Source organism: Rutidosis leptorrhynchoides, chromosome 2, assembly GCF_046630445.1.
Source record: "Rutidosis leptorrhynchoides isolate AG116_Rl617_1_P2 chromosome 2, CSIRO_AGI_Rlap_v1, whole genome shotgun sequence".
NCBI classification, from domain to species: domain Eukaryota; kingdom Viridiplantae; phylum Streptophyta; class Magnoliopsida; order Asterales; family Asteraceae; genus Rutidosis; species Rutidosis leptorrhynchoides.
In genome coordinates this window covers 654,007,703-654,034,367 of record NC_092334.1, presented here as the reverse complement: position 1 = coordinate 654,034,367, position 26,665 = coordinate 654,007,703, and the positions used below count along the sequence as shown (strand labels likewise).

Here is a 26,665-nt window from a genome sequence, read left to right as displayed (position 1 = left end):
ATGACACCGAATGATGATGCGGATCAGATGTGGATTTGTCTGGCGTCCACCATTAGAGAGGTTGCCAAGGAAGCCTTAGGTGTGGCAGTAGGAACATCGAGGGGACATAAGACTGATAGAGAATCATGGTGGTTTAGTGATGAGGTTCAAAGCAAAGTCGCGCTTAAGCAACTAAGGTTCAGGGAGCTTATCACTTGCCAAGAGGGGACTTCGACGGATAGAACCAGGGTTGAAGAGAGATATAAAGAAGCCAAAAGAGAAGCTAAGAAGGCTGTAGCCCGGGCAAAAGAAAAGGCATATGAAGATCTGTATAGGAAGCTTGACTCCAAAGAGGGAGCAAATGATATATACAGGATAGCCAAAGCTAGGGAGCGAAGGCGCAGGGATATTGATAACATCAAGTTTATCAAAAATGAAGCTGGTCAAACTTTAGTAAAGGAGGAAGAAATTAGGAAAAGATGGGAAGAGTATTTCTCATCTCTCTTCGTTGGAGGAAGACCCGAGCATCACGAAGATCTGCAAGAAGTTGATATAGAACAATTCCAGATCAACGGGGATTGTGAGGAGATCAATCATGAGGAAGTAAGATTGGCACTACGTAAGATGGGGAGAAATAAAGCTGTTGGACCAGACCAGATCCCTATTGAGGCATGGTGGTGCCTTGGCGATGATGGTATTAGGTGGTTGACTTGCCTTTTCAACAAGATGTTTCGAAGCTCTAAGATGCCTATGGAATGGAGACTGAGCGAGACTATCCCCATCTATAAGAACAAGGGGGATGCGCAAATTTGCGGTAACTATAGAGGCATAAAATTACTTAGTCATACTATGAAGCTTTGGGAGAGAGTGATTGAGACTAGACTTCGACGCGTAACGAATGTGTCGGAGAACCAATTTGGTTTCATGCCAGAGCGCTCTTCGATAGAGGCAATTCATATTATTAGGAGCCTTATGGAGAAGTATAGAGAAAAACAAAAGAACCTAGAGATGGTTTTCTTAGACTTGGAAAAGGCCTACGATTGCGTTCCACGAAATTTGATTTGGAAGACCCTTAATGGTAGAAGTATCCCGAGTAGATATATCTGTGTTATTAGGGACATGTATGAAGGGGCTAAATCCTGTGTTCGAACGCCTGTGGGAAATACTGAATTTTTCCCAATAGAAGTGGGCCTGCATCAGGGGTCGGCCCTTAGCCCTTTTCTTTTCGCTTTGATCCTTGACGAGCTTTCTCGAGGGATAAAAGAGTGCATCCCTTGGTGCTTGATTTTTGCCGATGATATCGTGCTTGTTTCAGAATCCAAGGAGGAGCTTAATAGAAGATTAGAGCAATGGAGGGTGGCCTTAGAAAGTAATGGCCTACAAATTAGTAGACAAAAGACGGAATATCTTAGATGTGATTTCGATAGGAACGACGATGCTCAAGAGGATGGAGTGAACATCTGCATTGGAGACCAGATCTTGCATCCACAAACTTCGTTCAGATACCTAGGCTCAGTGCTCCACAAATCGGGGAGGATTGACGAAGACGTTTCGCACCGTATTAAGGTAGGGTGGCTGAAGTGGAGGTCAGCGACTGCGGTCTTATGTGACAAGAAGATCCCCCTTAAGCTGAAAGGGAAATTCTTCAAGGTGGCAATTAGACCGTCCATGTTATATGGTTCAGAGTGTTGGCCTATGACGAAGGCGCAAGAGAGAAGGATGGAGGTCGCAGAGATGAGAATGCTTAGGTGGACTTGCGGTAAAACCATGTTGGATATGATTCCAGATAGTGTTTTCAGGGAGAACCTAGAAGTTAGAAGCATCTCTGATAAGCTAAGAGAAGGACGGCTTCGCTGGTTTGGGCATGTGAGGAGGCGACCTCTTACTGCCCCTGTTAGGAGAGTCGAGGCACTTACGGTTGACGGTGTAAGGAGAAGGGGTAGACCCACTCGTAGGTGGGAGGATAGAATAAAGATGGACTTGAAGGAGCTTTTATTGTCCGAGGACATGACTTCTGATAGGATTACGTGGAGGACTAGAATTAGAATAGACGAGTAGGTTTTTGGTGTTTGTGTTTGTTTTTGGTTATGTTTGTTTTTTTTGTTTGCTTGCGTTGGTTCGGCTGTTGGCATGGGTGCTTTTTTTTTTTTTTTTTTTTTTTTTGGTTTGGTAAATTTGTGTAGGTTTTTAGGTTTGTGTTTGACTTGAGTTGTTTTTCGTTGGTTTGTCAATGAGTTTTTTTTTTTTTTTTTTTTTTTTTTTTTTTTTTTAAAGTTGTATGTGTATGTTGTTTGTCCTTTCTATGACTTGCTTTGTTCCGTTGGTTTGTTTGTTTTGGATTTAGGTATCTGTGTTTTGTTTGTATGTATGCATGTTTGTTTAGGTATGTTTTGTTTTTATGTATGTATGTGTGTGTTGGTTTGTTAGTTTGTATGTATGTATGTTCGTAGGTATGTCCCTTGTTGGTTTGTTTTGTATGTTTAGGTACGATTTTATGTATGTATTTTTGTATGTATGTTTATTCGTAGGTATGTCCCTGGTTGGTTTGTTTTTATGTATGTATGCTTTTTGTATGTATGTCATGTATGTATATCATGTTTGTATATCTTGTTTGTTTGGTTGTGGGTTTTTCATGTTCTTTGACTTTCTAGCTATCCTTTGCCTTGCGCTCCGCACTACACTCTAAGGTACGTTTTTATTTCCATTTTATCTATCTTTTTATTTATTATTTTTATCATTTTTTTATGCATCCGGCTCTATTAAGTGAGTTATCAGCAAGCGCCAATATATTGGCGACTTGACTTCTCTCTAGAGCCTAGATTGAATACCAGGCATTATTTAAAACCCATGAAAATTTGATCCTACCATTTTCAGGGCGTAATTTTTTTTTTTTTTTTTTTATCTATTGGCCGGAGGTCCTCTTCAAAGCAATCTCTCTATTCGTCGAACATTGAGAGGGATGACTTTCTCTACTCTTGAAGTGTTTCACTCGGGGTGGAGAAATGACTTCTCTTTATTCTAGGGTAGAGGAAGGATTGTCTACGTTCCACTTCCCCCATACCCCACAAAATGGGATTGGGTGTGTTGTTGTTGTTGTTGTTGTTGTTGTATTGCGTAAGTTCTTTTCACTATCCATTTTGCAAAAGCATTTCAATTGATAAAATACAAAAATTGTTCCAAGTCAATTTTAAAGACCCAAAAAACTGGAGATAAACAAATATGTTAAAGTAAGACACATGCTCCTCAATTATTTTCGTAGATCTCAAATCTCCATCGATGAGTGCACGTTTAATTCAGACTCCGTTAGAATGACCTGAGGACGTACGAAAGATATCAGATAACTGATAAATACCCGTGTGTTGTGGGGTATGGGTTTTAAACCATATTAAGTGTATGATTATCTGTTTAGTGACTTCATTCTCTAGAACTCTCCCAAAACTAAAAAACGTACCTAACTTCACACCATCTCAAACCCTAATCTAATCCAAGTGATAAATTGAATCTTATAATTTTGGGTTTTGGGTATAAATGGGTTTTTGATGAATATGAGCTTGAATCTTATGATTTTGTGTTAGAGATGCTCAATTGATGTTAGATATATGTTATATACTTGTTATATGATGTTTGTAAGTGAGTTTTGTGACCAGAACAAGCAAAAATCAAGATTTAGGGTCAAAAAGTGCGAAAACAGCAAGCTGGAGCTGTTCATCAGCTCCCACACTTTTGACAGCTCAACCACGTGGTTGAGCACACTTTTGAGGGCTCAACCATGCGGTTGAGGGCTCAACCGTACGGTTGAGGGCTCAACCATGCGGTTGGTTGAGCACTTATCAGCTTTTGGTAAATTTGAAAATGACATAACTTTCAAACCGTAACTCCATTTTCAATGAATAAACTATCGTTGGAATCGTCTTGAGGTCTATTTTCCAATGATAAGGTTTTAAGAAGCTGGATCAAACTTTATTTTTGAAATGTCCCGTTCATATTGATTATAAACGTTCCATATTAATTGATTTCGTTGCGCGGTTTTGACCTCTATATGAGACGTTTTCCAAAGACTGCATTCGTTTTTAAAACAAACCATAACCTTTATTTTATCGAAAAGGTTAAAAGGATACCACCTAGATTATCAGAAATGATAATCTAAAAATATCACACTTACACACTACCAATACATATTGGTTTACAATATTAATATGTTACAACAAAGTAAATTTCGAATGCAGTTTTAAACAATATTATACAAGCATGCTGACTCCAAATCTTGTCCATATATTAGCATGCAACAGCGGAAGCTCTTAATAATCACCTTAGAATAAACATGCTTTAAACGTCAACAAAAATGTTGGTGAGTTATAGGTTTAACCTATATATTTATCAAATCGTAATAATAGACCACAAGATTTCATATTTCAATATACATCTCATACACAGAGATAAAAATCATTCATATGGTGAACACCTGGTAACCGACATTAACAAGATGCATATAAGAATATCCCCATCATTCCGGGACATCCATTGGACATGATATAAAACTCGAAGTACTAAAGCATCCGGTACTTTGGATGGGGTTTGTTAGGCCCAATAGATCTATCCTTAGGATTCGCGTCAATTAGGCGTGCACTAATTCTCAAAATTAGTGATGTTCCCTAATTCTTAGACTACCAAGCAAAAAGGGGCATATTTGGCTTCGATCATTCAACCATAGAAAGTAGTTTCATGTACTTCTGTCTATTTTGTAAACCATTTATAAAGCTGCATGTATTCTCATCCCAAAAGTACTAGATTTTAAAAGTGGGACTATAACTCACTTTCATAGATTTTTACTTCGTCGGGAAGTAAAGGCTTGGCCACTGGTCGATTCACGAACCTATAACAAATATGTACATATATATCAAAGTATGTTCAAAATATATTTACAACATTTTTAATACGTTTTAATGTTTTAAGTTTATTAAGTCAGCTGTCCTCGTTAGTAACCTACAACTAGTTGTCCATAGTTAGATGTACATAAAATAAATTGATAAATATTATCTTGACCCAATCCACGACCCAGTGTATACACGTCTCAGGCTAGATCACAACTTAAAGTATATATATTTTTGGAATCAACCTCAACCATGTATAGCTAACTCCAACATTACTGTATATAGAGTGTCTATGGTTGTTCCAAATAATATATATAGATGGGTCGATATGATATGTCAAAACATTTGCGTACGTGTCTATGGTATCCCAAGATTACATAATATATTAGAATATATGTATTATACAATATAATTTAGCTAGGATATGATTAATATAGATTTGTTACCAATTTTCACGTAGCTACAACAAGTAAAAATATCCAATCTTGTTTTACCCATAACTTCTTCGTTTTAAATCCGTTTTGAGTGATTCAAGTTGCTATGGTTTCATATTGAACTTAAGTTTTATGAATCTAAATAGAAAAAGTATAAGTTTATAGTCGAAAATACAGGTTACAAGTCATTTTTGTAAAGGTAGTCATTTCAGTAGCAAGAACGACGTCTAGATGACCATTTTGGAAAAATACTTTCACTTTGAGTTTAACCATGTTTTTTGGATATAGTTTCATGTTCATAAGAAAAATCATTTTCCCAGAAGAAAAACTTTTAAATCAAAGTTTATCGTAGTTTTTAATTAACTAACCCAAAACAGCCCGCGGTGTTACTACGACGGCGTAAATCCGGTTTTATGGTGTTTTTCATGTTTTCAGATTTTAATCATTAAGTTAGCATATCATATAGATATAGAACATGTGTCAAGTTGATTTTAAAAGTCAAGTTAGAAGGATTAACTTTTGTTTGCGAACAAGTTTAGAATTAACTAAACTATGTTCTAGTGATTACAAGTTTAAACCTTCGAATAAGGTAGTTTTATATATATATGAATCGAATGATGTTATGAACATCATTACTACCTCAGATTTTTGTGAATAAACCTACTGGAAATGAGAAAAATAGATCTAGCTTCAAAGGATCCTTGGATGGCTTGAAAGTTCTTGAAGCAGAATCATGACACAAAAACAAGTTCAAGTAAGATTTTCACTCGAAATAAGATTGTTATAGTTATAGAAATTGAATCAAAGTTTGAATATGAGTATTACCTTGTATTAGAAAGATATCTTACAGTAAATAAGAAATATTTCTTGAGGTTGGATGATCACTTTACAAGATTGGAAGTAAGCTAGCAAACTTGGAAGTATTCTTGATTTTATGAAACTAAAACTTATAGAATTTATGAAGAACACTTAGAACTTGAAGAGAACTTGAGAGAGATCAATTAGATGAAGAAAATTGAAGAATGAAAGTGTTTTTAGGTGTTTTTGGTCGTTGGTATATGGATTAGATATAAAGGATGTGTAATTTTGTTTACATGTAAATAAGTCATGAATGATTACTAATATTTTTGTAATTTTATGTGATATTTCATGCTAGTTGCCAAATAATGGTTCCCACATGTGTTAGGTGACTCACATGAGCTGCTAAGAGTTGATCGTTGAAGTGTATATACTGTAGAGACCCGTCCTAATCCATCCGGACGAAGTCCATATCGATTACAAACGATTCACAACAGTGGATTACATCGCGAGGTAATTGACCTCTATATGATACATTTTACAAACATTGCATTCGATTTTAAAAGACAAACTTTCGTTATATCAACAGTTGACAGGCATGTATAGCATTTCATAATATATCCAAATATAATTGACTTAATAATAATCTTGATGAACTCAAGGACTTGAATGCAACGTCTTTTGAAATATGTCATGAATGACTCCAAGTAATATCTCTAATATGAGCAAATGCACAGCGGAAGATTTCTTTCGTACCTGAGAATAAACATGCTTTCAAGTGTCAACCAAAAGGTTGGTGAGTTCATTAGTTTAACATAAATAATCATTTCATAAATTTAATAGACCACAAGATTTTATATTTCCATTTCTCATAAACATACGTCCCATGCATAGAGACAAAAATATCATTCATATGGATTGAACACCTGGTAACCGACATTCACAATATGTATATAAGAATATCCCCATCATTCCGGGATGCTCCTTCGAACATGATATAAATTTCGAAGCACTAAAGCATCCGGTACTTTGGATGGGGCTTGTTGGGCCCGATAGATCTATCTTTAGGATTCGCGTCAATTAGGGTGTCTGTTCCCTAATTCTTAGATTACCAGACTTAATAAAAAGGGCATATTCGATTAGATAATCCAACCATAGAATGTAGTTTCGATTACTTGTGTCTATTTCGTAAAACAGTTATAAAAACAGCGCAAGTATTCTCAGTCCCAAAAATATATATTGCGAAAGCATTTAAAAAGGGAATAATGAAACTCACTCTACAATATTTTGTAGTAAAAATATTCATACGACTGAACTAAACAATGCAAGGTTGGGCTCGGATTCACGAACCTATATCAATTATATATATTAAAACATATAATCGTAATCGAACAAATTTTTATATATTATTAGTGATATAATTGTTATATTAATAAATTATATGTTTCAGTAATAAATATATTTATTTATATATTTTAAATAAATAATTAAGCACATCAAGTAATGGTCCAGAATTCGTAGGTATGGAGTTTCAAATGCACATGGCTAATGTTCTAAGAGAGAATTTGTAATGGCGCGATCTTGATTGGTTAAATTACCAGGATTCAAGAGAAAAGATAGAACTATCAAGAAAATATGTTCTTGATACGTTTGGAGTTTAGATAGGATGTAAGAGTCGTGTAACATGGCACATGATGACGTTATAATCTGTGAATCATCACGTTCCATTAGAAACTCAGCATGACTTACTGTAATATAATCACGTTGATCAAGTGTCATTATATTATACTAACTCATGCATCAATTTCCAACACTACTTCAAAATCATTCATAATTCAAACTCAAATTTTAAAGAAATTTAGAAACTAAAGTAGTTTCCTTTATGATGTAATATAGATAGCATGAAGAAATAAATAATTTCAGACGAGAATATTTATGAAAATATCTTCAGAAATATCGAAGATATTTATGATGATATTTTGGAATTTCTAAGTTCGATGGTTGATAAGGAAAATTTTCCGCAAGATTTTAACATGACATCGGAGCAGGATAATCTCTAAAGATTTCATCGAGTCCAGAATTACCTGGATTCTTTGAATATAGGGTTTGGTCCTTCTATTTGGCCTTGGTCTCCTTCATGGTTTGCTCAATCTATTTTTTCAGTACCAAATTTTCTATCGAGCGTTCCTAACACTCCCTTCTTTATCATCAAACTTTTGGCCGTTTAGACCATCTACAATTTTCCTAGTTTCCTCTGCATCTAATGCTACGATATCTGAATCATCGGTTATCAATCCGAGGTGGTTTAAGGAGAATTGTGTTTTTAGATGATTAAACGCTGATGGTAATATGGTGAAATATAAAAGGTTCCCCGGTAACAATAAAAGAGTACACATATAAATCAAGGTTATAATAAGGTTATTTGGAACGAAAAGTCGAAGTTGACTTGCTGGAGCTGTGATAAAATTTGCTACTTTGAAAGGGATTAACAAGTTATTTTGGGTAATAATAATGCTAAAGGAGCTAACACAGATACAAGTTAAACGTTTTACTCAGGTTCCGAGTGTTTTCAGGTGCATAACTATATGCGTCAATCTCTTCTTTCGTAGATGAAGTGCGGTTGGTTCATACTCTCGATTGAGGTGTTTTCAAGAATTACGAAAAGTTTGAACGCAGATTGCAATTGTCAAGATACAAATGAGGTTTAAAATGAGATCAAGTGGCAAACTTGAAGAAATGTTTAGTTTCATATGTTATAGTCAATATTTTAATTCATTTTAATTGTCCAATATTGGTAGTCCACAGTTTATAGTCCACAGTTAGCAATTCAATAATTCATGTATAGTTTAATATATAATATTCGAATTAATTAATACGTAACGTGACCCGTATTCATCTCAGACTCGATCACAACTCAAAGTATATACATTATTATAGAATCAACCTCAACCCTGTATAGCTAACTCCTGCATTACTGCATATAGAGTGTCTATGGTTATTCCAAATAATATATATAGATGTGTCGATATGATATGTCAAAACCTTGTATACATGTCCCGATATTTAAAGTGTGTAAAATAAATACAGAAATTAAATGACGATAAATTAAATGCGTAAGGTAAATAACAGAAATTAAATGACGATAAATAAAATTGCGAGAATGTAAATTGCGATAATTAAATTGCGATAAATAAAGTGTAATTAGTTAGCTGGGAACAATTAGCTAGGAACAGTTAGCGTGGATTCTTAACAAAATTTCTCCTAGTTAATTTGTTTGTTTCTAACAAATTTTATTTTGTCAAATGTTTTCTTCATTATGCCACTTGTTGGATTCTGATAAGTCAAAATCCAAATATTAAGTTGAATGAAAATGGTTATTTTGCAGTGAACGGAAACGTATATCGGTGTTTGAAAATAGGATAGTAAATGACTGTTGAATCAGATTCGAAGAATGTACAATGTAACTTATTAATGTGAATCTTAAATATTCCTCGGGTATTACCTACCCGTTAAAATATTTTCACCAATAACAGTTTGTACGAATGAATTTTTAATTACAATCTTTTATAAAAATATACTTACATATATATTTTCTTCAGATGTAATCATAGATTTAATGAGTTAATATCATATTAATCTCATTTGATTTACCGTTATAACAAGAATATATAATCTCTAAAACATTAGAGATTACATAATCGCCATGTCGAACGAAGATAAATGATGTAGAACGATAATTGTACTCAAGGTATAGAATGAGACGTCGAGGCATGGGTTGTTGATGGTACTGGTGTTGTTATTGATGGTACTGTTGGTGTCGGTGATGTTGTTAAAGCTGGTATTTTTTTTTTGCACCATATTCTCCAGATTGATTACTCGAGAGCGAAGTTCGTTGACTTCTTCTATTATTCCGGGATGATTGTCGGTCAGTACGAGCGGATGAATAAGGTTTAGAATCTGACTTGTGATATAGTTGTGGCGAGATACTCTGAAAATGAGAGAGAAAATGGTGTTACGAACCAGTTCGCCGGTAAGTGCTTCAGGTTCTTCACCAAGAGTGCAGGTTGGTGAGTGAAAAGGATCGCCTTCTTCTCGTCTCCATTGATTTAGTCGACTACGAAACCATTAGATGAATTTGGGGATGGCTGATTGGTTGATTCATTCCGGTGACACTGCTTTCGGAGCTCGAGCGAAACTTTATGTCGGAATAGCTGTCGGAATAACTATCGGAATAGTTATCGAAATCTAAGGGACTCGAACTGGTTGAGGGACTCATCTTGTACGATCAGATGAAGGATTTTTGATAAGGAATAGAATAAGATGTAGATTAGTACCTTGAAATACATAATTTATATATGCATATATAATACTAAAATCCCATAAGTTACGGAGGAATCTACGGAAGCTGTCAGGAAAAGGTAACAATAACAGATACGCTAAGATATGAATTTATCTATACACTGTCTATGCAATAGAGGCAGTAAGACATGTCTAGACTAAGAATGATAAGCAGGTAATTTCCTAAGGATGATAAGCAGATGATTTCCGACTAGAAATGATAAGCAAATCTTTTGACATGCAGACACGGTCGAAGTCCAGACTCACTAATGCATTCAAACAACTATCAGTTAGACACACTAATGCAAGACCTGGTTCGCTAAGACCACCGCTCTGATACCAACTGTAGAGATCCGTCCTAATCCATCCGGATGAAGTCCATATCGATTACAAACGATTCACAACAGTGGATTACATCGCGAGGTAATTGACCTCTATACGATACATTTTACAAACATTGCATTCGTTTTTAAAAGACAAACTTTTGTTATATCAACAGTTGACAGGCATGTATAGCATTTCATAATATATTCAAATATAATTGACTTAATAATAATCTTGATGAACTCAATGACTCGAATGCAACGTCTTTTGAAATATGTCATGAATGACTCCAAGTAATATCTCTAATATGAGCAAATGCACAGCGGAAGATTTCTTTCGTACCTGAGAATAAACATGCTTTCAAGTGTCAACCAAAAGGTTGGTGAGTTCATTAGTTTAACATAAATAATCATTTCATAAATTTAATAGACCACAAGATTTTATATTTCCATTTCTCATAAACATACGTCCCATGCATAGAGACAAAAATATCATTCATATGGATTGAACACCTGGTAACCGACATTCACAATATGTATATAAGAATATCCCCATCATTCCGGGATCCTCCTTCGAACATGATATAAATTTCGAAGCACTAAAGCATCCAGTACTTTGGATGGGGCTTGTTGGGCCCGATAGATCTATCTTTAGGATTCGCGTCAATTAGGGTGTCTGTTCCCTAATTCTTAGATTACCAAACTTAATAAAAAGGGCATATTTGATTAGATAATCCAACCATAGAATGTAGTTTCGATTACTTGTGTCTATTTCGTAAAACAATTATAAAAACAGCGCAAGTATTCTCAGTCCCAAAAATATATATTGCGAAAGTATTTAAAAAGGGAATAATGAAACTCACTCTACAATATTTTGTAGTAAAAATATTCATACGACTGAACTGAACAATGCAAGGTTGGGCTCGGATTCACGAACTTATATCAATTATATATATTAAAACATATAATCGTAATCGAACAAATTTTTATATATTATTAGTGATATAATTGTTATATTAATAAATTATATGTTTCAGAAATAAATATATTTATTTATATATTTTAAATAAATAATTAACACTTATTATAAAAATATTAGATAAAAAATGGGATTATAACACATGTTAATAGAATATTAAAGTTTATGTAAAAGATACTTAACTTACTTTGATAAGTTATTAAAAGTTACTTAAATTTCAACTATCATGGATACACTACTCTCTACGCATACAATTGCACCAATTTACACAGTAATTGTGAGTGATTATTATATACTTCGAGTTAATGGAGTTTTGTAACAAAAATTAAGATGTTTCTTGTAGTTCTTGTATATGATTTTAATGATTTAGACTATTTGCATCGGGGGTAAGTGACTCCGTCACTTGCCTATGTGGACACCAAGTGACTCTACATCTACCCGTATCCATATGTCACTTTACCCGTTTCTTGCCAATGTCACTTTACCCGTTTCATTGTGACACCAAAAGTGACCCATGTTACTTGTTTTCTACTATTTTTTATTATTATTTTAAAATAATATTTTTACCCCTTTTTAGTACTTAACTCAATTATATTTTAACACATCATCAACATACTCCTAACTAACACCAAAAAGTAACACCACCATTACTCCACTAAAAAAAAAAACGTCCTACTCATCAAAAAAGTGAAAAAAAGCAAGTGACACTACAAGTGACACCACACACCGTTACGAATAGTCTTAATCTCCCTACGCCCGAATATTAGCCTGTTTATACCTATGATCCATTTTATATTTATTTATTATTCCTATAATTACGAAAATTAAAATGCAAAATCATCTCCGTGTCACGCCTCAACTTCTCTGCTCTGACTTTACCTTGAAAACTACGTCCAGTGCTCCATCAAATCATTAAAAGGAATTTGTTTCTCATTATTTTATATGAATTACGTACTATTATTTTACATATAATTTTTATTATATTAATAATTTAAGAATATTATTATTATATTATAAAAAGATTACTATTATATTATAAAAATATTATTTTACATAGAGCAAATAATATTTGTTATATTATCTCTTCAAAAGAATATATTTTATATTATAACTAACTAATCAATATTAATATTAATTATGATATATAATACAATGAATAATAATTATTATTATTCATATTAATTAAAAACAAAATTGTACAACCCACGAAGCATTGAGTTACGACCCATTCTGTTCGTAAAAAGCTCCGCTTGAGCTGAGGGCTAAATTTTACATCTCGAAAGACGGCCCTGGATCTCCTCAACGTAGATGGTATCTTATTATTAGAATCCGAATTCAACACTCGTGAACAAAAACTATATCTTAGATGGATTCTATTAACGGATAGTTTATATGGTAACCTTTTTACTACATATAAAAGATCGCAAAAGAGTTTTATATACTTTTTAATTATATTATTCCATATGTCAGCTTTGACCAAGAATGGATGTTTTGAAGAAACCTCAATTAAGTTATAAGTTAATTCCCTTCTTATTTTTAAATTCGGGTTCACATTTACATGATAATTATATAGCATAAACTAAATCAAAGAGAACACATTTAATATTAGTTAGCATAGCATAACTTATCCGCTAACATGCATGCATATATTTTGTAGATAGAAAAATACAAAAGAAAGAAACCTAATGTCTGATTCCATGATAAGGCCCCACATTCATGGTACTTTGTAGTTTGAAATAAACAGATGACGTTGTTCACATCCAGGTTTGTGATATTCTTGCTATATTCATATTTTCATCTTCACACCGTATCATCATCTTCTTCATTCACCATCACTATTTATCGTCAACTCGTCACTGTATTAGAAAGAGAAGTTGAAACAGCAGCTGCAGGGATAGAAATAGCACAAACAGTAACATGCAGGTGATCGAAGGTTGATGGTATGTGTTTCGATTCCGGTTTATGGTGTTGAAAGGTAGTGTTAGGTGGTTCCCGTATGTTTGTGGTGGCGGAAAAAGGTTGTGTGGGTGGCTCACGATGGTGGTGGTTATGGGTGTCTAACAACAGCAAAAAGAGAGTGATAGATGAGAGAGAGATGGTGATTCTTGGTGGTGGTTAATTTCTATGGTTCACGAAGAAAAAAAAATGAAGAAAGGTGGTGTCGAATTATGGTGATTGAAGTGGTTCAAGGCTGTGATGGTGGTGGCCGGCGGTAGTGCAAGGTGGCATGTGATGATGGCGGGTGAAGATGGTCTCAAAGAAGAAGAAAGACTAAGAAATGGGTTGTGGATATTTTTCTCTGCTTTCTTACATACATACATACATATATATTTATAATATAAGTTATATAATTATAATATTAATAATAATTAACAATAATTAATAATAATAATAATAATAATAATATATTAATACTAATTAGAATAGACATGAAACATATTATTTCAATCATAAAACAGTTAGCAGCCGAGCTTTTAACATATACCTGCCGACACTATTAGCATAATTATTATTTCGTACTCTGTTGATCATCAGTGACGGATAAAAGTGTTCAGAAAAATCCCATATTTTTAATTTAAATGTCTTTATTTATTTTAGTCATTATGGTATAAAATTCGATCATCAATTATTAAATAAAATTTACATTAATTATTTACTCCCAACCCCTAAGTAAAATATAAAAATTTTTAAAAAATTAAACAATTAGTTCCTAATTATATTTTTATTAAGCCTAAAATTTATAGAACTCATTTTCATATCACCGTTTATTTTAAAATTACATAAGTTTGAATTTAACTTGCTTAATATCAATCGAAACATCAAACGGGTATTACAATTATTTAATATTTATTTTTAATATACTTTATTTATATATAGAGATATATTTTAAATAATAATTATTATAATATCCTATATTTATTTTATTAATTTTTAATAACATCAACTTATAATACTTCAAATTATATTTCAAATTATTATTTATATATACATACATACATATATAATTAAAATTAATTGTTCGTGAATCGTCGAAAGCAGTCGAAGGTCAATTGAATATATGAACATCGTTTCAAAAATTTCTAGACTCAACATTACATACTTTGCTTATTGTATCGAAATCATATAAAGATTAAGTTTAAATTTAGTCGAAAATTCCCGGGTCGTCACATATACCAATAGTACATATATCTAAAAGCTGTGTATTGTACGAGTACGAATACGGGTGCATACGAGTAGAATTGTTGATGAAACTGAACGAGGATGTAATTGTAAGCATTTTTGTTAAGTAGATGTATTTTGATAAGTGTATTGAAGTCTTTCAAAAGTTTATGAATACATATTAAAACACTACATGTATATACATTTTAACTGAGTCGTTAAGTCATCGTTAGTCGTTACATGTAAATGTTGTTTTGACACCTTTAGGTTAACGATCTTGTTAAATATTGTTAACCCATTGTTTATTATATCTAATAAAATGTTAAATTATTACATTATCATGATATTAAGATGTATTAATATATCTTAATATGATATATATACAATTAAATGTCGTTACAACGATAATCGTTACATATATGTCTTGTTTCGAAATCCTTAAGTTAGTAGTCTTGTTTTTACATATGTAGTTCATTGTTAATATACTTAATGATATGTTTACTTATCATTTCTCATGATTATATAATGTAACAATATCTTAAAATGATTCATATGTATTTAGTAAGACGTTGATATAACGATAATCGTTATATATATCGTTTTCGAGTTTCATAATTCAATAGTCTCATTTTTATGTATATAACTCATTGTTAAAATACCTAATGAGATACTTACTTATCATAATATCATGTTAACTATATATATATATATATATATATATATATATATATATATATATATATATATATATATATATATATATATATATATATATCCATATATATGTCATCATATAGTTTTTACAAGTTTTAACGTTCGTGAATCACCGGTCAACTTGGGTGGTCAATTGTCTATATAAAACCTATTTCAATTAATCAAGTCTTAACAAGTTTGATTGCTTAACATGTTGGAAACAGTTAATCATATAAATATTAATTTCATTTAATATATATAAACATGGAAAAGTTCGGGTCACTACAGTACCTACCCGTTAAATAAATTTCGTCCCGAAATTTTAAGCAGTTGGAGGTGTTGACGTATCTTTTGGAAATAAGTGCGGGTATTTCTTCTTCATCTGATCTTCTCATTCCCAGGTGAACTCAGGTCCTCTACGAGCATTCCATCGAACCTTAACAATTGGTATCTTGTTTTGCTTAAGTCTTTTAACCCCACGATCCATTATTCGACGGGTTCTTCGATAAATTGAAGTTTTTCGTTAATTTGGATTTCGTCTAATGGAATAGTGAGATCTTCTTTAGCAAAATATTTCTTCAAATTCGAGACGTGGAAAGTGTTATGTACAGCCGTGAGTTGTAGAGGTAACTCAAGTCAGTAAGCTACTGGTCCGACGCTATCAATAACCTTGAATGGTCCAATATACCTTGGGTTTAATTTCCCTCATTTACCAAATCGAACAAAGCCTTTCCAAGGTGCAACTTTAAGCATGACCATCTCTCCAATTTCAAATTCTATATCTTTTCTTTTAATGTCAGCGTAGCTCTTTTGTCGACTTTGGGCGGTTTTCAACCGTTGTTGAATTTGGATGATCTTCTCGGTAGTTTCTTGTATTATCTTCGGACCCGTAATCTGTCTATCCCCCACTTTACTCCAACAAATCGGAGACCTGCATTTTCTACCATAAAGTGCTTCAAACGGTGCCATCTCAATGCTTGAATGGTAGCTGTTGTTGTAGGAAAATTCTGCTAACGGTAGATGTCGATCCCAACTGTTTCTGAAATCAATAACACATGCTCGTAGCATGTCTTCAAGCGTTTGTATTGTCCTTTCGCTCTGCCCATCAGTTTGAGGATGATAGGCAGTACTAATGTCTAGACGAGTTCCTAATGCTTGCTGTAATGTCTGCCAGAATCTTAAAATAAATTTGCCATCCCTATCAGAGATAATAGAGATTGGTATTCCATGTCTGGAGACGACTTCCTACAAATACAATCGTGTTAACTTCTCCATCTTGTCATCTTCTCTTATTTGCAGAAAGTGTGCTGATTTGGTGAGATGATCAACTATTACCCAAATAGTATCAAAACCACTGGCAGTCCTTAGAAATTTAGTGATGAAATCCATGGTAATGTTTTCCCATTTCCATTTCGGGATTTCGGGTTGTTGAAGTAGACCTGATGGTTTCTGATGCTCCGCTTTGACCTTGGAACATGTCAAATATTCTCCTACATATTTAGCAACATCGGCTTTCATACCCGGCCACCAAAAATGTTTCTTGAGATCCTTGTACATCTTCCCCGTTCTAAGGTGTATTGAGTATCTAATTTTATGAGCTTCTCTAAGTACCATTTCTCTCATATCTCCAAATTTTGGTACCCAAATCCTTTCAGCCCTATACCGAGTTCCGTCTTCCCGAATATTAAGATGCTTCTCCGATCCTTTGGGTATTTCATCCTTTAAGTTTCCCTCTTTTAAAACTCCTTGTTGCGCCTCCTTTATTTGAGTAGTAAGGTTATTGTGAATCATTATATTCATAGCTTTTACTCGAATGGGTTCTCTGTCCTTTCTGCTCAAGGCGTCAGCTACCACATTTGCCTTCCCCGGGTGGTAACGAATCTCAAAGTCGTAATCATTCAACAATTCAATCCACCTACGCTGCCTCATGTTCAGTTGTTTCTGATTAAATATGTGTTGAAGACTTTTGTAGTCGGTATATATAATACTTTTGACCCCATATAAGTAGTGCCTCCAAGTCATTAATGCAAAAACAACCGCGTCTAATTCCAAATCATGCGACGTATAATTCTGCTCGTGAATCTTCAATTGTCTAGACGTATAAGCAATTACCTTCATTCGTTGCATTAATACACAACCGAGACCTTACTTTGAAGTGTCACAATATATCACAAAATCATTATTCCCTTCAGGTAATGACAATATAGGTGCCATAGTTAACTTTTTCTTTAATAATTGAAACGCTTTCTCTTGTTCATCCTTCCATTCAAATTTCCTCCCTTTATGCGTTAATGCAGTCAAGGGTTTTGCTATTCTGGAAAAATCTTGGATGAACCTTCTGTAGTAACCAGCTAGTCCTAAAAATTGGCGTATATGCTTTGGAGTTTTTGGGGTTTCCCATTTTTCAATGGTTTCAATCTTTGCTGGATCCACCTGAATACCTTCTTTGTTCACTATGTGACCGAGGAATTGAACTTCTCCCAACCAAAATGCACACTTTGAAAACTTAGCGTACAGTTTTTCTTTTCTCAGCAACTCTAGCACTTTTCTCAAATGTTCTTCGTGCTCTCGATCATTCTTCGAGTAAATAAGTATGTCATCGATGAAAACAATGACAAACTTGTCAAGATATGGCCCACACACTCGGTTCATGAGGTCCATGAACACAGCTGGTGCATTAGTCAACCCAAACGGCATAACCATAAACTCGTATTGACCGTAACGCGTCCTAAAAGCAGTCTTTGGTATATCATCCTCCTTCACCCGCATTTGATGATACCCAGAACGTAAATCAATCTTCGAATAAACCGACGAGCCTTGTAGTTGATCAAATAAGTCGTCGATTCTCGGTAGTGGGTAGCGGTTCTTGATGGTAAGTTTGTTCAACTCTCGGTAGTCGATACACAACCTAAATGTACCATCCTTTTTCTTGACAAACAAAACAGGAGCTCCCCACGGTGATGTGCTTGGTCGAATAAAACCACGCTCTAAAAGTTCCTGTAACTGACTTTGTAATTCTTTCATTTCGCTGGGTGCGAGTCTGTATGGAGCACGAGCTATTGGTGCAGCTCCTAGTACAAGGTCTATCTAAAATTCAACGGATCGATGTGGGGGTAATCCCGGTAATTCTTTCGGAAATACATCGGGAAATTCTTTCGCGACAGGAACATCATTGATGTTCTTTTCTTCAGAATTGACTTTCTCGACGTGTGCTAGCACAACATAGCAACCTTTTCTTATAAGTTTTTGCTCCTTCATGTTACTAATAAGATTTAACTTCGCGTTTCTCTTTTCTCCGTACACCATTAAGGGTTTTCCTTTTTCTCGTATAATGCGAATTGCATTTTTGTAACAAACGATCTCTGCTTTCACTTCTTTCAACCAGTCCATACCGATTATCACATCAAAACTCCCTAACTCTACTGGTATCAAATCAATCTTAAATGTTTCGCTAACCAGTTTAATTTCTCGATTCCAACATATATTATCTGCCTAAATTAATTTTCCGTTTGCTAATTCGAGTAAAAATTTATTATCCAAAGGCGTCAATGGACAACTTAATTTAGCACAAAAATTTCTAATTATATAACTTCTATCCGCACCCGAATCAAATAAAACATAAGCGGATTTATTGTCAATAAGAAACGTACCTGTAACAAGCTCCAGGTCTTCCTGTGCTTATGCCGTATTAATATTGAAAACTCTTTCGCGGCCCTGCCCATTAGTATTCCCCTGATTCGGGCAATTTTTAATAATGTGACCCGGTTTTCCACATTTATAACAGACTACATTGGCAGTACTTGCTCCGACACTACTTGTTCCGACATTACTCGTTTCGACATTATTTGTTCCTTTAGTTCTGTTATACATTGGTCCATAGACTTCACACTTTGTCGCGCTATGACCATTTCTTTTACACCTGTCACAAAATGTTGTACAGAACCCCGGGTGATTCTCTTCACACCTTTGGCATTGCTGCTTCTGATTATTGTTGTTGTTGCGGTTGTTATTGTTGTTAGGACGTTTGTTGTAGTTGTTGTTGTTGGGATTGCGATTGTTGTTGTTGCGATTTATGTTGCGGTTGTTGGGATAGTTGTTGCGATTGTGGTTGTAATTGTTGTTGTTGTTGTTGTTGTTGTTGTACTGGTGACTCTTATCACTGTTTTCCTCCCACTTCCTCTTGAGTTGTTTCGTGTTGGCTTCTTCGGTCGCCTGCTCTTTAATCCTTCCATCGATCTGGTTCACTAATTTGTGAGCCATTCGACTTGCCTTTTGTATGGAGGCGGGCTCGTGTGAACTCACATCTTCTTGAATTCTTTCCGGTAACCCTTTTACAAATGCGTCGATCTTCTCTTCTTCGTCTTCGAATGTTCTGGGACACAATAGGCACAATTATGTGAATCGTCGTTTGTACGTGGTGATATCGAAACCTTGCGTTCGTAATCCTCTATGCTCTACCTTGAGCTTATTGACCTCGTTTCTGGGACGATACTGCTCGTTCATCAATTGCTTGAATGCTGACCATGGTAGTGCGTAAGCAGCATCTTGTCCTACATGCTCGAGATAGGTATTCCACCATGTTAAAGCCGTACCTGTGAAGGTATGTGTAGCGTACTTAACTTTGTCCTCTTCAGTACACTTACTTATGGCAAACACCGATTCGACCTTCTCGGTCCACCGTTTCAATCCAATTGGTCCTTTGGTTCCATTAAATTCCAAAGGTATACAGGCAGTGAATTCTTTGTAGGAGCATCCTACCCGATTTCTTGTGGAATTAGTTCCACTGCTAGATCCAGAGTTATTGTTATTTTGCATCGCAGCCTGTACTGCGGCTATGTTTGCTCCAAGGAAAACACGGAAGTCTTCCTCGCTCATATTCAAATTCTGACGAGTCGCCGGTGCCATTTCCTTCAAAAATAGCCAAAAGAATTGAGTTAATCATATAGAATTTAAGAGTAGTCAATTGTATTTCGTAGCATTATATGAACTTATTTATAAAAGCTTTTTCTTCATATTAGCATTTTATAGTTTTAATTCGGGTAGTACCTACCCGTTAAGTTCATACTTACTAGCTACTATACAACTTAACTACTACGCTTCTATATGAAAAACTTATTACAATAAAATTTCGCGTTCAAACTTTATACAAAATATTACAAACTTACAATACCGCTATTATACATATAGGATGAAATATAACACATAATAACATTGCTACTCGGAAGCTATAAAGGCAAATCTAGTTAATACGCAAGTTGTTCAGCAAAGGAAATAAAGACACGTAATTCATAAGTCCAGAAACAAGTCATGCATTCTGGTTTTACTAAGACGACTTCCCATCCTTGGTTTTGTGGAAAGTAACCGTTATGACCATTGGCTAGGTAGCATGTTGTAATGTCGTCAAAAGTACGAGGGTTTCGTAATGCCCAACAGCCCCGTAACAATCTAAAAACCTTGTTTCTTATCTCAACTACCGAGTCCGTCACTTGAGGGAATCTTTTATTTAAAATTTGCAACCCAATGTTCTTTTCTCAATTTGATGAGAAGCGAACATTATTAACCCGTAAGCATAACATGCTTCTTTATGTTGCATGTTAGAAGCTCTTTCTAACTCACGAAATCCTATGTTGGGATATGTTGAGTCAAAATAGGTTCTTAACCCGTAGCGTAAAATTGCATTTGGGTTCCCCGCATTTAACGCTTTAAAGAAAACACGACGTAACTTACGGTCTTCCCAATGTGATATACCCCACCTATCAAAGGAAAGTCTTTTATAAACTAAGGCATTTCTGGAAAGTCTTTCAAATGTATGACAAGTTAATTTCGCCATAACTAAATGTGCTGATGAATTCTGACCGACTCTAGACAATATTTCCTCAATCATATCCTCTGGTAGGTCTTCTAAAATATTCGGTTGTCTACCCTTAACGTCCATTTTGTTTTTATAATGTAAAATAGACAAGGATTAGATTCGTAAAAGATAAATAACAAACAATACAAGCAATTTTTACATAGAACATAAAAGTACAAGCGCACTACAATACATATAATACACAACATGATTATAACCCTCTAATCTAAATCACTGGTTTCTTCTTCATCGGACTTGGTTCGTTTTCCTAATTTTCTAGGGATATATGGTGTTCCTCTAATACGAGCCGTCGTTTTCCATAATGGTTTAGAAAAACCTGGTGGTTTAGAGGTTCCCGGGTTATTGTTACAATTTAGGAAATACGGACGTTGCCGATACATATAAAGTTCATCGGGGTTGGAATCAGGTTTCTCTATTTTTATACCTTTTCCCTTATTATTTTCTTTTGCTTTATTAAATTGGGTCGAGGTAATTTCTATAACATCATCGGAATCCTCGTCGGGATCTGATTCATTAGAAAATTGGTAATCTTCCCAATAATTTTCTGTCTCGGCGGAAACACCATTGACCATTTTTAACGTTGGTCCGTTGGTTGAGGATTTTCTTTTATTTAACCGATTTACTGTAGGTATCAATATTTCTTCCTCCGGAACCTCTTCTTCTTCTTCCGGTTCTTCCTCTTTCGGTTCCTCCTCTTCCGGTTCCTCCTCTTCCGGTTCCTCTTCGGGAATTTGTGAATCTTCCTAAAGTATATTCGACTCTTCATTATTATTAGGTGAGTCGATGAGATTTGTACTAGAGGTAGACATCTATCACACATAATCAAACTCGTTAAGAGATTAATACATCACATAATATTACATGTTAATAATATATAGTTTCCAACAAAAGTGTTAAGCAATCGTTTTTAAAGAAAATACGGTCGAAGTCCAGACTCACTAATGTATCCTAACAAACTCGATAAGACACACTAATGCAAATTTCTGGTTCTCTAAGACCAACGCTCTGATACCAACTGAAATGTCCCATTCATATTGATTATAAACGTTCCATATTAATTGATTTCATTGCGAGGTTTTGACCTCTATATGAGACGTTTTCCAAATACTGCATTCGTTTTTAAAACAAACTATAACCTTTATTTTATCGACAATGTTAAAAGGACACCACCTAGATTATCAGAAATGATAATCTAAAAATATCACACTTACACACTACCAATACATATTAGTTTAGAATATTAATATGTTACAACAAAGTAAATTTGGAATGTAGTTTTAAACAATATTATACAAGCATGCTGACTCCAAATCTTGTCCATATATTAGCATGCAACAGCGGAAGCTCTTAATAATCATCTGAGAATAAACATGCTTTAAACGTCAACAAAAATGTTGGTGAGTTATAGGTTTAACCTATATATTTATCAAATCGTAATAATAGACCACAAGATTTCATATTTCAATATACATCTCATACATAGAGATAAAAATCATTCATATGGTGAACACTTGGTAACCGACATTAACAAGATGCATATAAGAATATCCCCATCATTTCGGGACATCCATCAGACATGATATAAAACTCGAAGTACTAAAGCATCCGGTACTTTGGATGGGGTTTGTTAGGCCCAATAGATCTATCTTTAGGATTCGCGTCAATTAGGCGTGTACTAATTCTCAAAATTAGTGATGTTCCCTAATTCTTAGGCTACCAAGCAAAAAGGGGCATATTCGGCTTCGATCATTCAACCATAGAAAGTAGTTTCATGTACTTGTGTCTATTTTGTAAAACATTTATAAAGCTGCATGTATTCTCATCCCAAAAGTATTAGATTTTAAAAGTGGGACTATAACTCACTTTCACAGATTTTTACTTCGTCGGGAAGTAAGACTTGGCCACTGGTCGATTCACGAACATATAACAAATATGTATATATATATCAAAGTATGTTCAAAATATATTTACAACATTTTTAATACGTTTTAATGTTTTAAGTTTATTAAGTCAGCTGTCCTCGTTAGTAACCTACAACTAGTTGTCCATAGTTAGATGTACAGAAAATAAATTGATATATATTATCTTGACCCAATCCATGACCCAGTGTATACATGTCTCAGGCTGATCAAAACTCAAAGTATATATATTTTTGGAATCAACCTCAACCTTGTATAGATAACTCCAACATTACTGCATATAGAGTGTCTATGGTTGTTCCAAATAATATATATAGATGGGTCGATATGATATGTCAAAACACTTGCATACGTGTCTATGGCATCCCAAGATTACATAATATATTAGAATATATGTATTATACAATATAAGTTAGCTAGGATATGATTAATATAGATTTGTTACCAATTTTCACGTAGCTACAACAAGTAAAAATATCCAATCTTATTTTACCCATAACTTCTTCGTTTTAAATCCGTTTTGTGTGATTCAAGTTGCTATGGTTTCATATTGAACTTAAGTGTATGAATCTAAACAGAAAAAGTATAAGTTTATAGTCTAAAATACAAGTTACAAATCGTTTTTGTAAAGGTAGTCATTTCAGTCGAAAGAACGACGTCTAGATGACCATTTTAGAAAATATACTTCCACTTTGAGTTTAACCATCATTTTTGGATATAGTTTCATGCTCATAAGAAAAATCATTTTTCCAGAAGAACAAATTTTAAATCAAAGTTTATCATAGTTTTTAATTAACTAACCCAAAATAGCCCGCGGTGTTACTACGACGGCGTAAGTCCGGTTTTAAGGTGTTTTTCATGTTTTTAGGTTTTAAATCATTAAGTTAGCATGTCATATAGATATAGAACATGTGTCAAGTTGATTTTAAATGTCAAGTTAGAAGGATTAACTTTTGTTTGCGAACAAGTTTAGAATTAACTAAACTATGTTCTAGTGATTACAAGTTTAAACCTTCGAATAAGGTAGTTTTATATATATGAATCAAATGATGTTATGAACATTATTACTACCTCAGGTTTTGTGGATAAATCTACTGGAAATGAGAAAATTAGATCTCACTTCAAAGGATCCTTGGATGGCTTGAAAGTTCTTGAAGCAGAATCATGACACAAAAACAAGTTCAAGTAAGATTTCCACTCGAAATAAGATTGTTATAGTTATAGAAATTGAATCAAAGTTTGAATATGAGTATTACCCTGTATTAGAAAGATATCTTACTATAAATAAGAAAGATTTCTTGAGGTTGGATGATCACTTTACAAGATTGGAAGTAAGCTAGCAAACTTGGAAGTATTCTTGATTTTATGAAACTAGAACTTATAGAATTTATGAAGAACACTTAGAACTTGAAGAAATAACTTGAGAGAGATCAATTAGATGAATAAAATTGAAGAATGAAAGTGTTTGTAGGTGTTTTTGGTCGTTGGTATATGGATTAGATATAAAGGATGTGTAATTTTGTTTACATGTAAATAAGTCATGAATGATTACTAATATTTTTGTAATTTTATGATAATATTTCATGCTAGTTGCCAAATGATGGTTCTCACATGTGTTAGGTGACTCACATGGGCTGCTAAGAGCTGATAATTGGAGTGTATATACTAATAGTACATACATCTAAAATCTGTGTATTGTACGAGTACGAATACGGGTGCATACGAGTAGAATTGTTGATGAAACTGAACGACGATGTAATTGTAAGCATTTTTGTTAAGTAGAAGTATTTTGATAAGAGTCTTGAAGTCTTTCAAAAGTTTATGAATGCATATTAAAACACTACATGTATATACATTTTAACTGAGTCGTTAAGTCATCGTTAGTCGTTACATGTAAATGTTGTTTTGACACCTTTAGGTTAACGATCTTGTTAAATGTTGTTAACCCATTGTTTATTATATCTAATGAAATGTTAAATTATTACATTATCATGATATTAAGATGTATTAATATATCTTAATATGATATATATACAATTAAATGTCGTTACAATGATAATCGTTACATATATGTCTTGTTTCAAAATCCTTAAGTTAGTAATCTTGATTTTACATATGTAGTTCATTGTTAATATACTTAATGATATGTTTACTTATCATTTCTCATGATTATATAATGTAACAATATCTTAAAATGATTCATATGTATTTAGTAAGACGTTGATATAACGATAATCATTATATATATCATTTTCGAGTTTCATAATTCAATAGCCTCATTTTTATGTATATAACTCATTGTTAAAATACCTAATGAGATACTTACTTATCATAATATCATGTTAACTATATATATATATATATATATATATATATATATATATATATATATATATATATATATATATATATATATATATATATATATATATATATATATATATATATATATATATATATATATATATATATATATATATATATCCATATATATGTCATCATATAGTTTTTACAAGTTTTAACATTCGTGAATCACCGGTCAACTTGGGTGGTTAGTTGTCTATATAAAACCTATTTCAATTAATCAAGTCTTAACAAGTTTGATTGCTTAACATGTTGGAAACACTTAATCATATAAATATTAATTTCATTTAATATATATAAATATGGAAAAGTTCGGGTCACTACAGTTTTGGTCCGAATAAGGGGTTTTAGGGTGTATGTCTTGTTTTGCACACATGTGAATGATGTTATTGATTGAGGTAATGATGTAGACTTATCTCATCGTAAATACATGAATATATGGATTGATTTACAGTATGTATCAATGTTTGATGTTGTGCATTTTGATTTGAAACCCGTCTAAATAGTTGCTGCTACTGTTCTTCATCACTCGCACGAGTGAGCTTTCACTCATACGGTTGGGGTGGTCAATCGTGTTATAAACCGTGCGAGTGAGTGGTTAAGGAGAACTATTGTTTTGGTTAAGATGATATGTACTGTTGAGATATGACTCGTACGATTCACTGGTCACTCGTGTAGTGAACCGTACGGATCATTTGATTCATTGATAGGTGTTCAGTCATAGATCAAACGTACGAGTAAGCTTTCAATCGCACGGTTAAGTGTTCTCCAACGTGCGAGTGAGGGTGTTACTCGTAAGGTTGGCAGGACAATCGTAAAGTGATTTAGTTTTGGTATTTGGTGTTGTTATCTTGTTGTCGAGTTGTTATCAAGACATTATTACTGACTGTGTTATATCTATTCTCAGGTGGAAAAGACAAGGAGAAAGCTCAGTAG

General features: G+C 33.7%; 1 protein-coding gene across 1 annotated transcript; it reads left to right on the top strand.

Annotated features, from left to right (window-relative positions):
- Positions 1-26,665, top strand: LOC139890164 (uncharacterized). Its single transcript, XM_071873060.1, has 6 exons — positions 1-401; positions 498-793; positions 1,109-1,896; positions 2,163-2,201; positions 2,254-2,323; positions 26,637-26,665. Exons 1-6 carry the CDS (start codon positions 1-3, stop codon positions 26,663-26,665), a joined length of 1,623 nt encoding a protein of 540 aa, XP_071729161.1.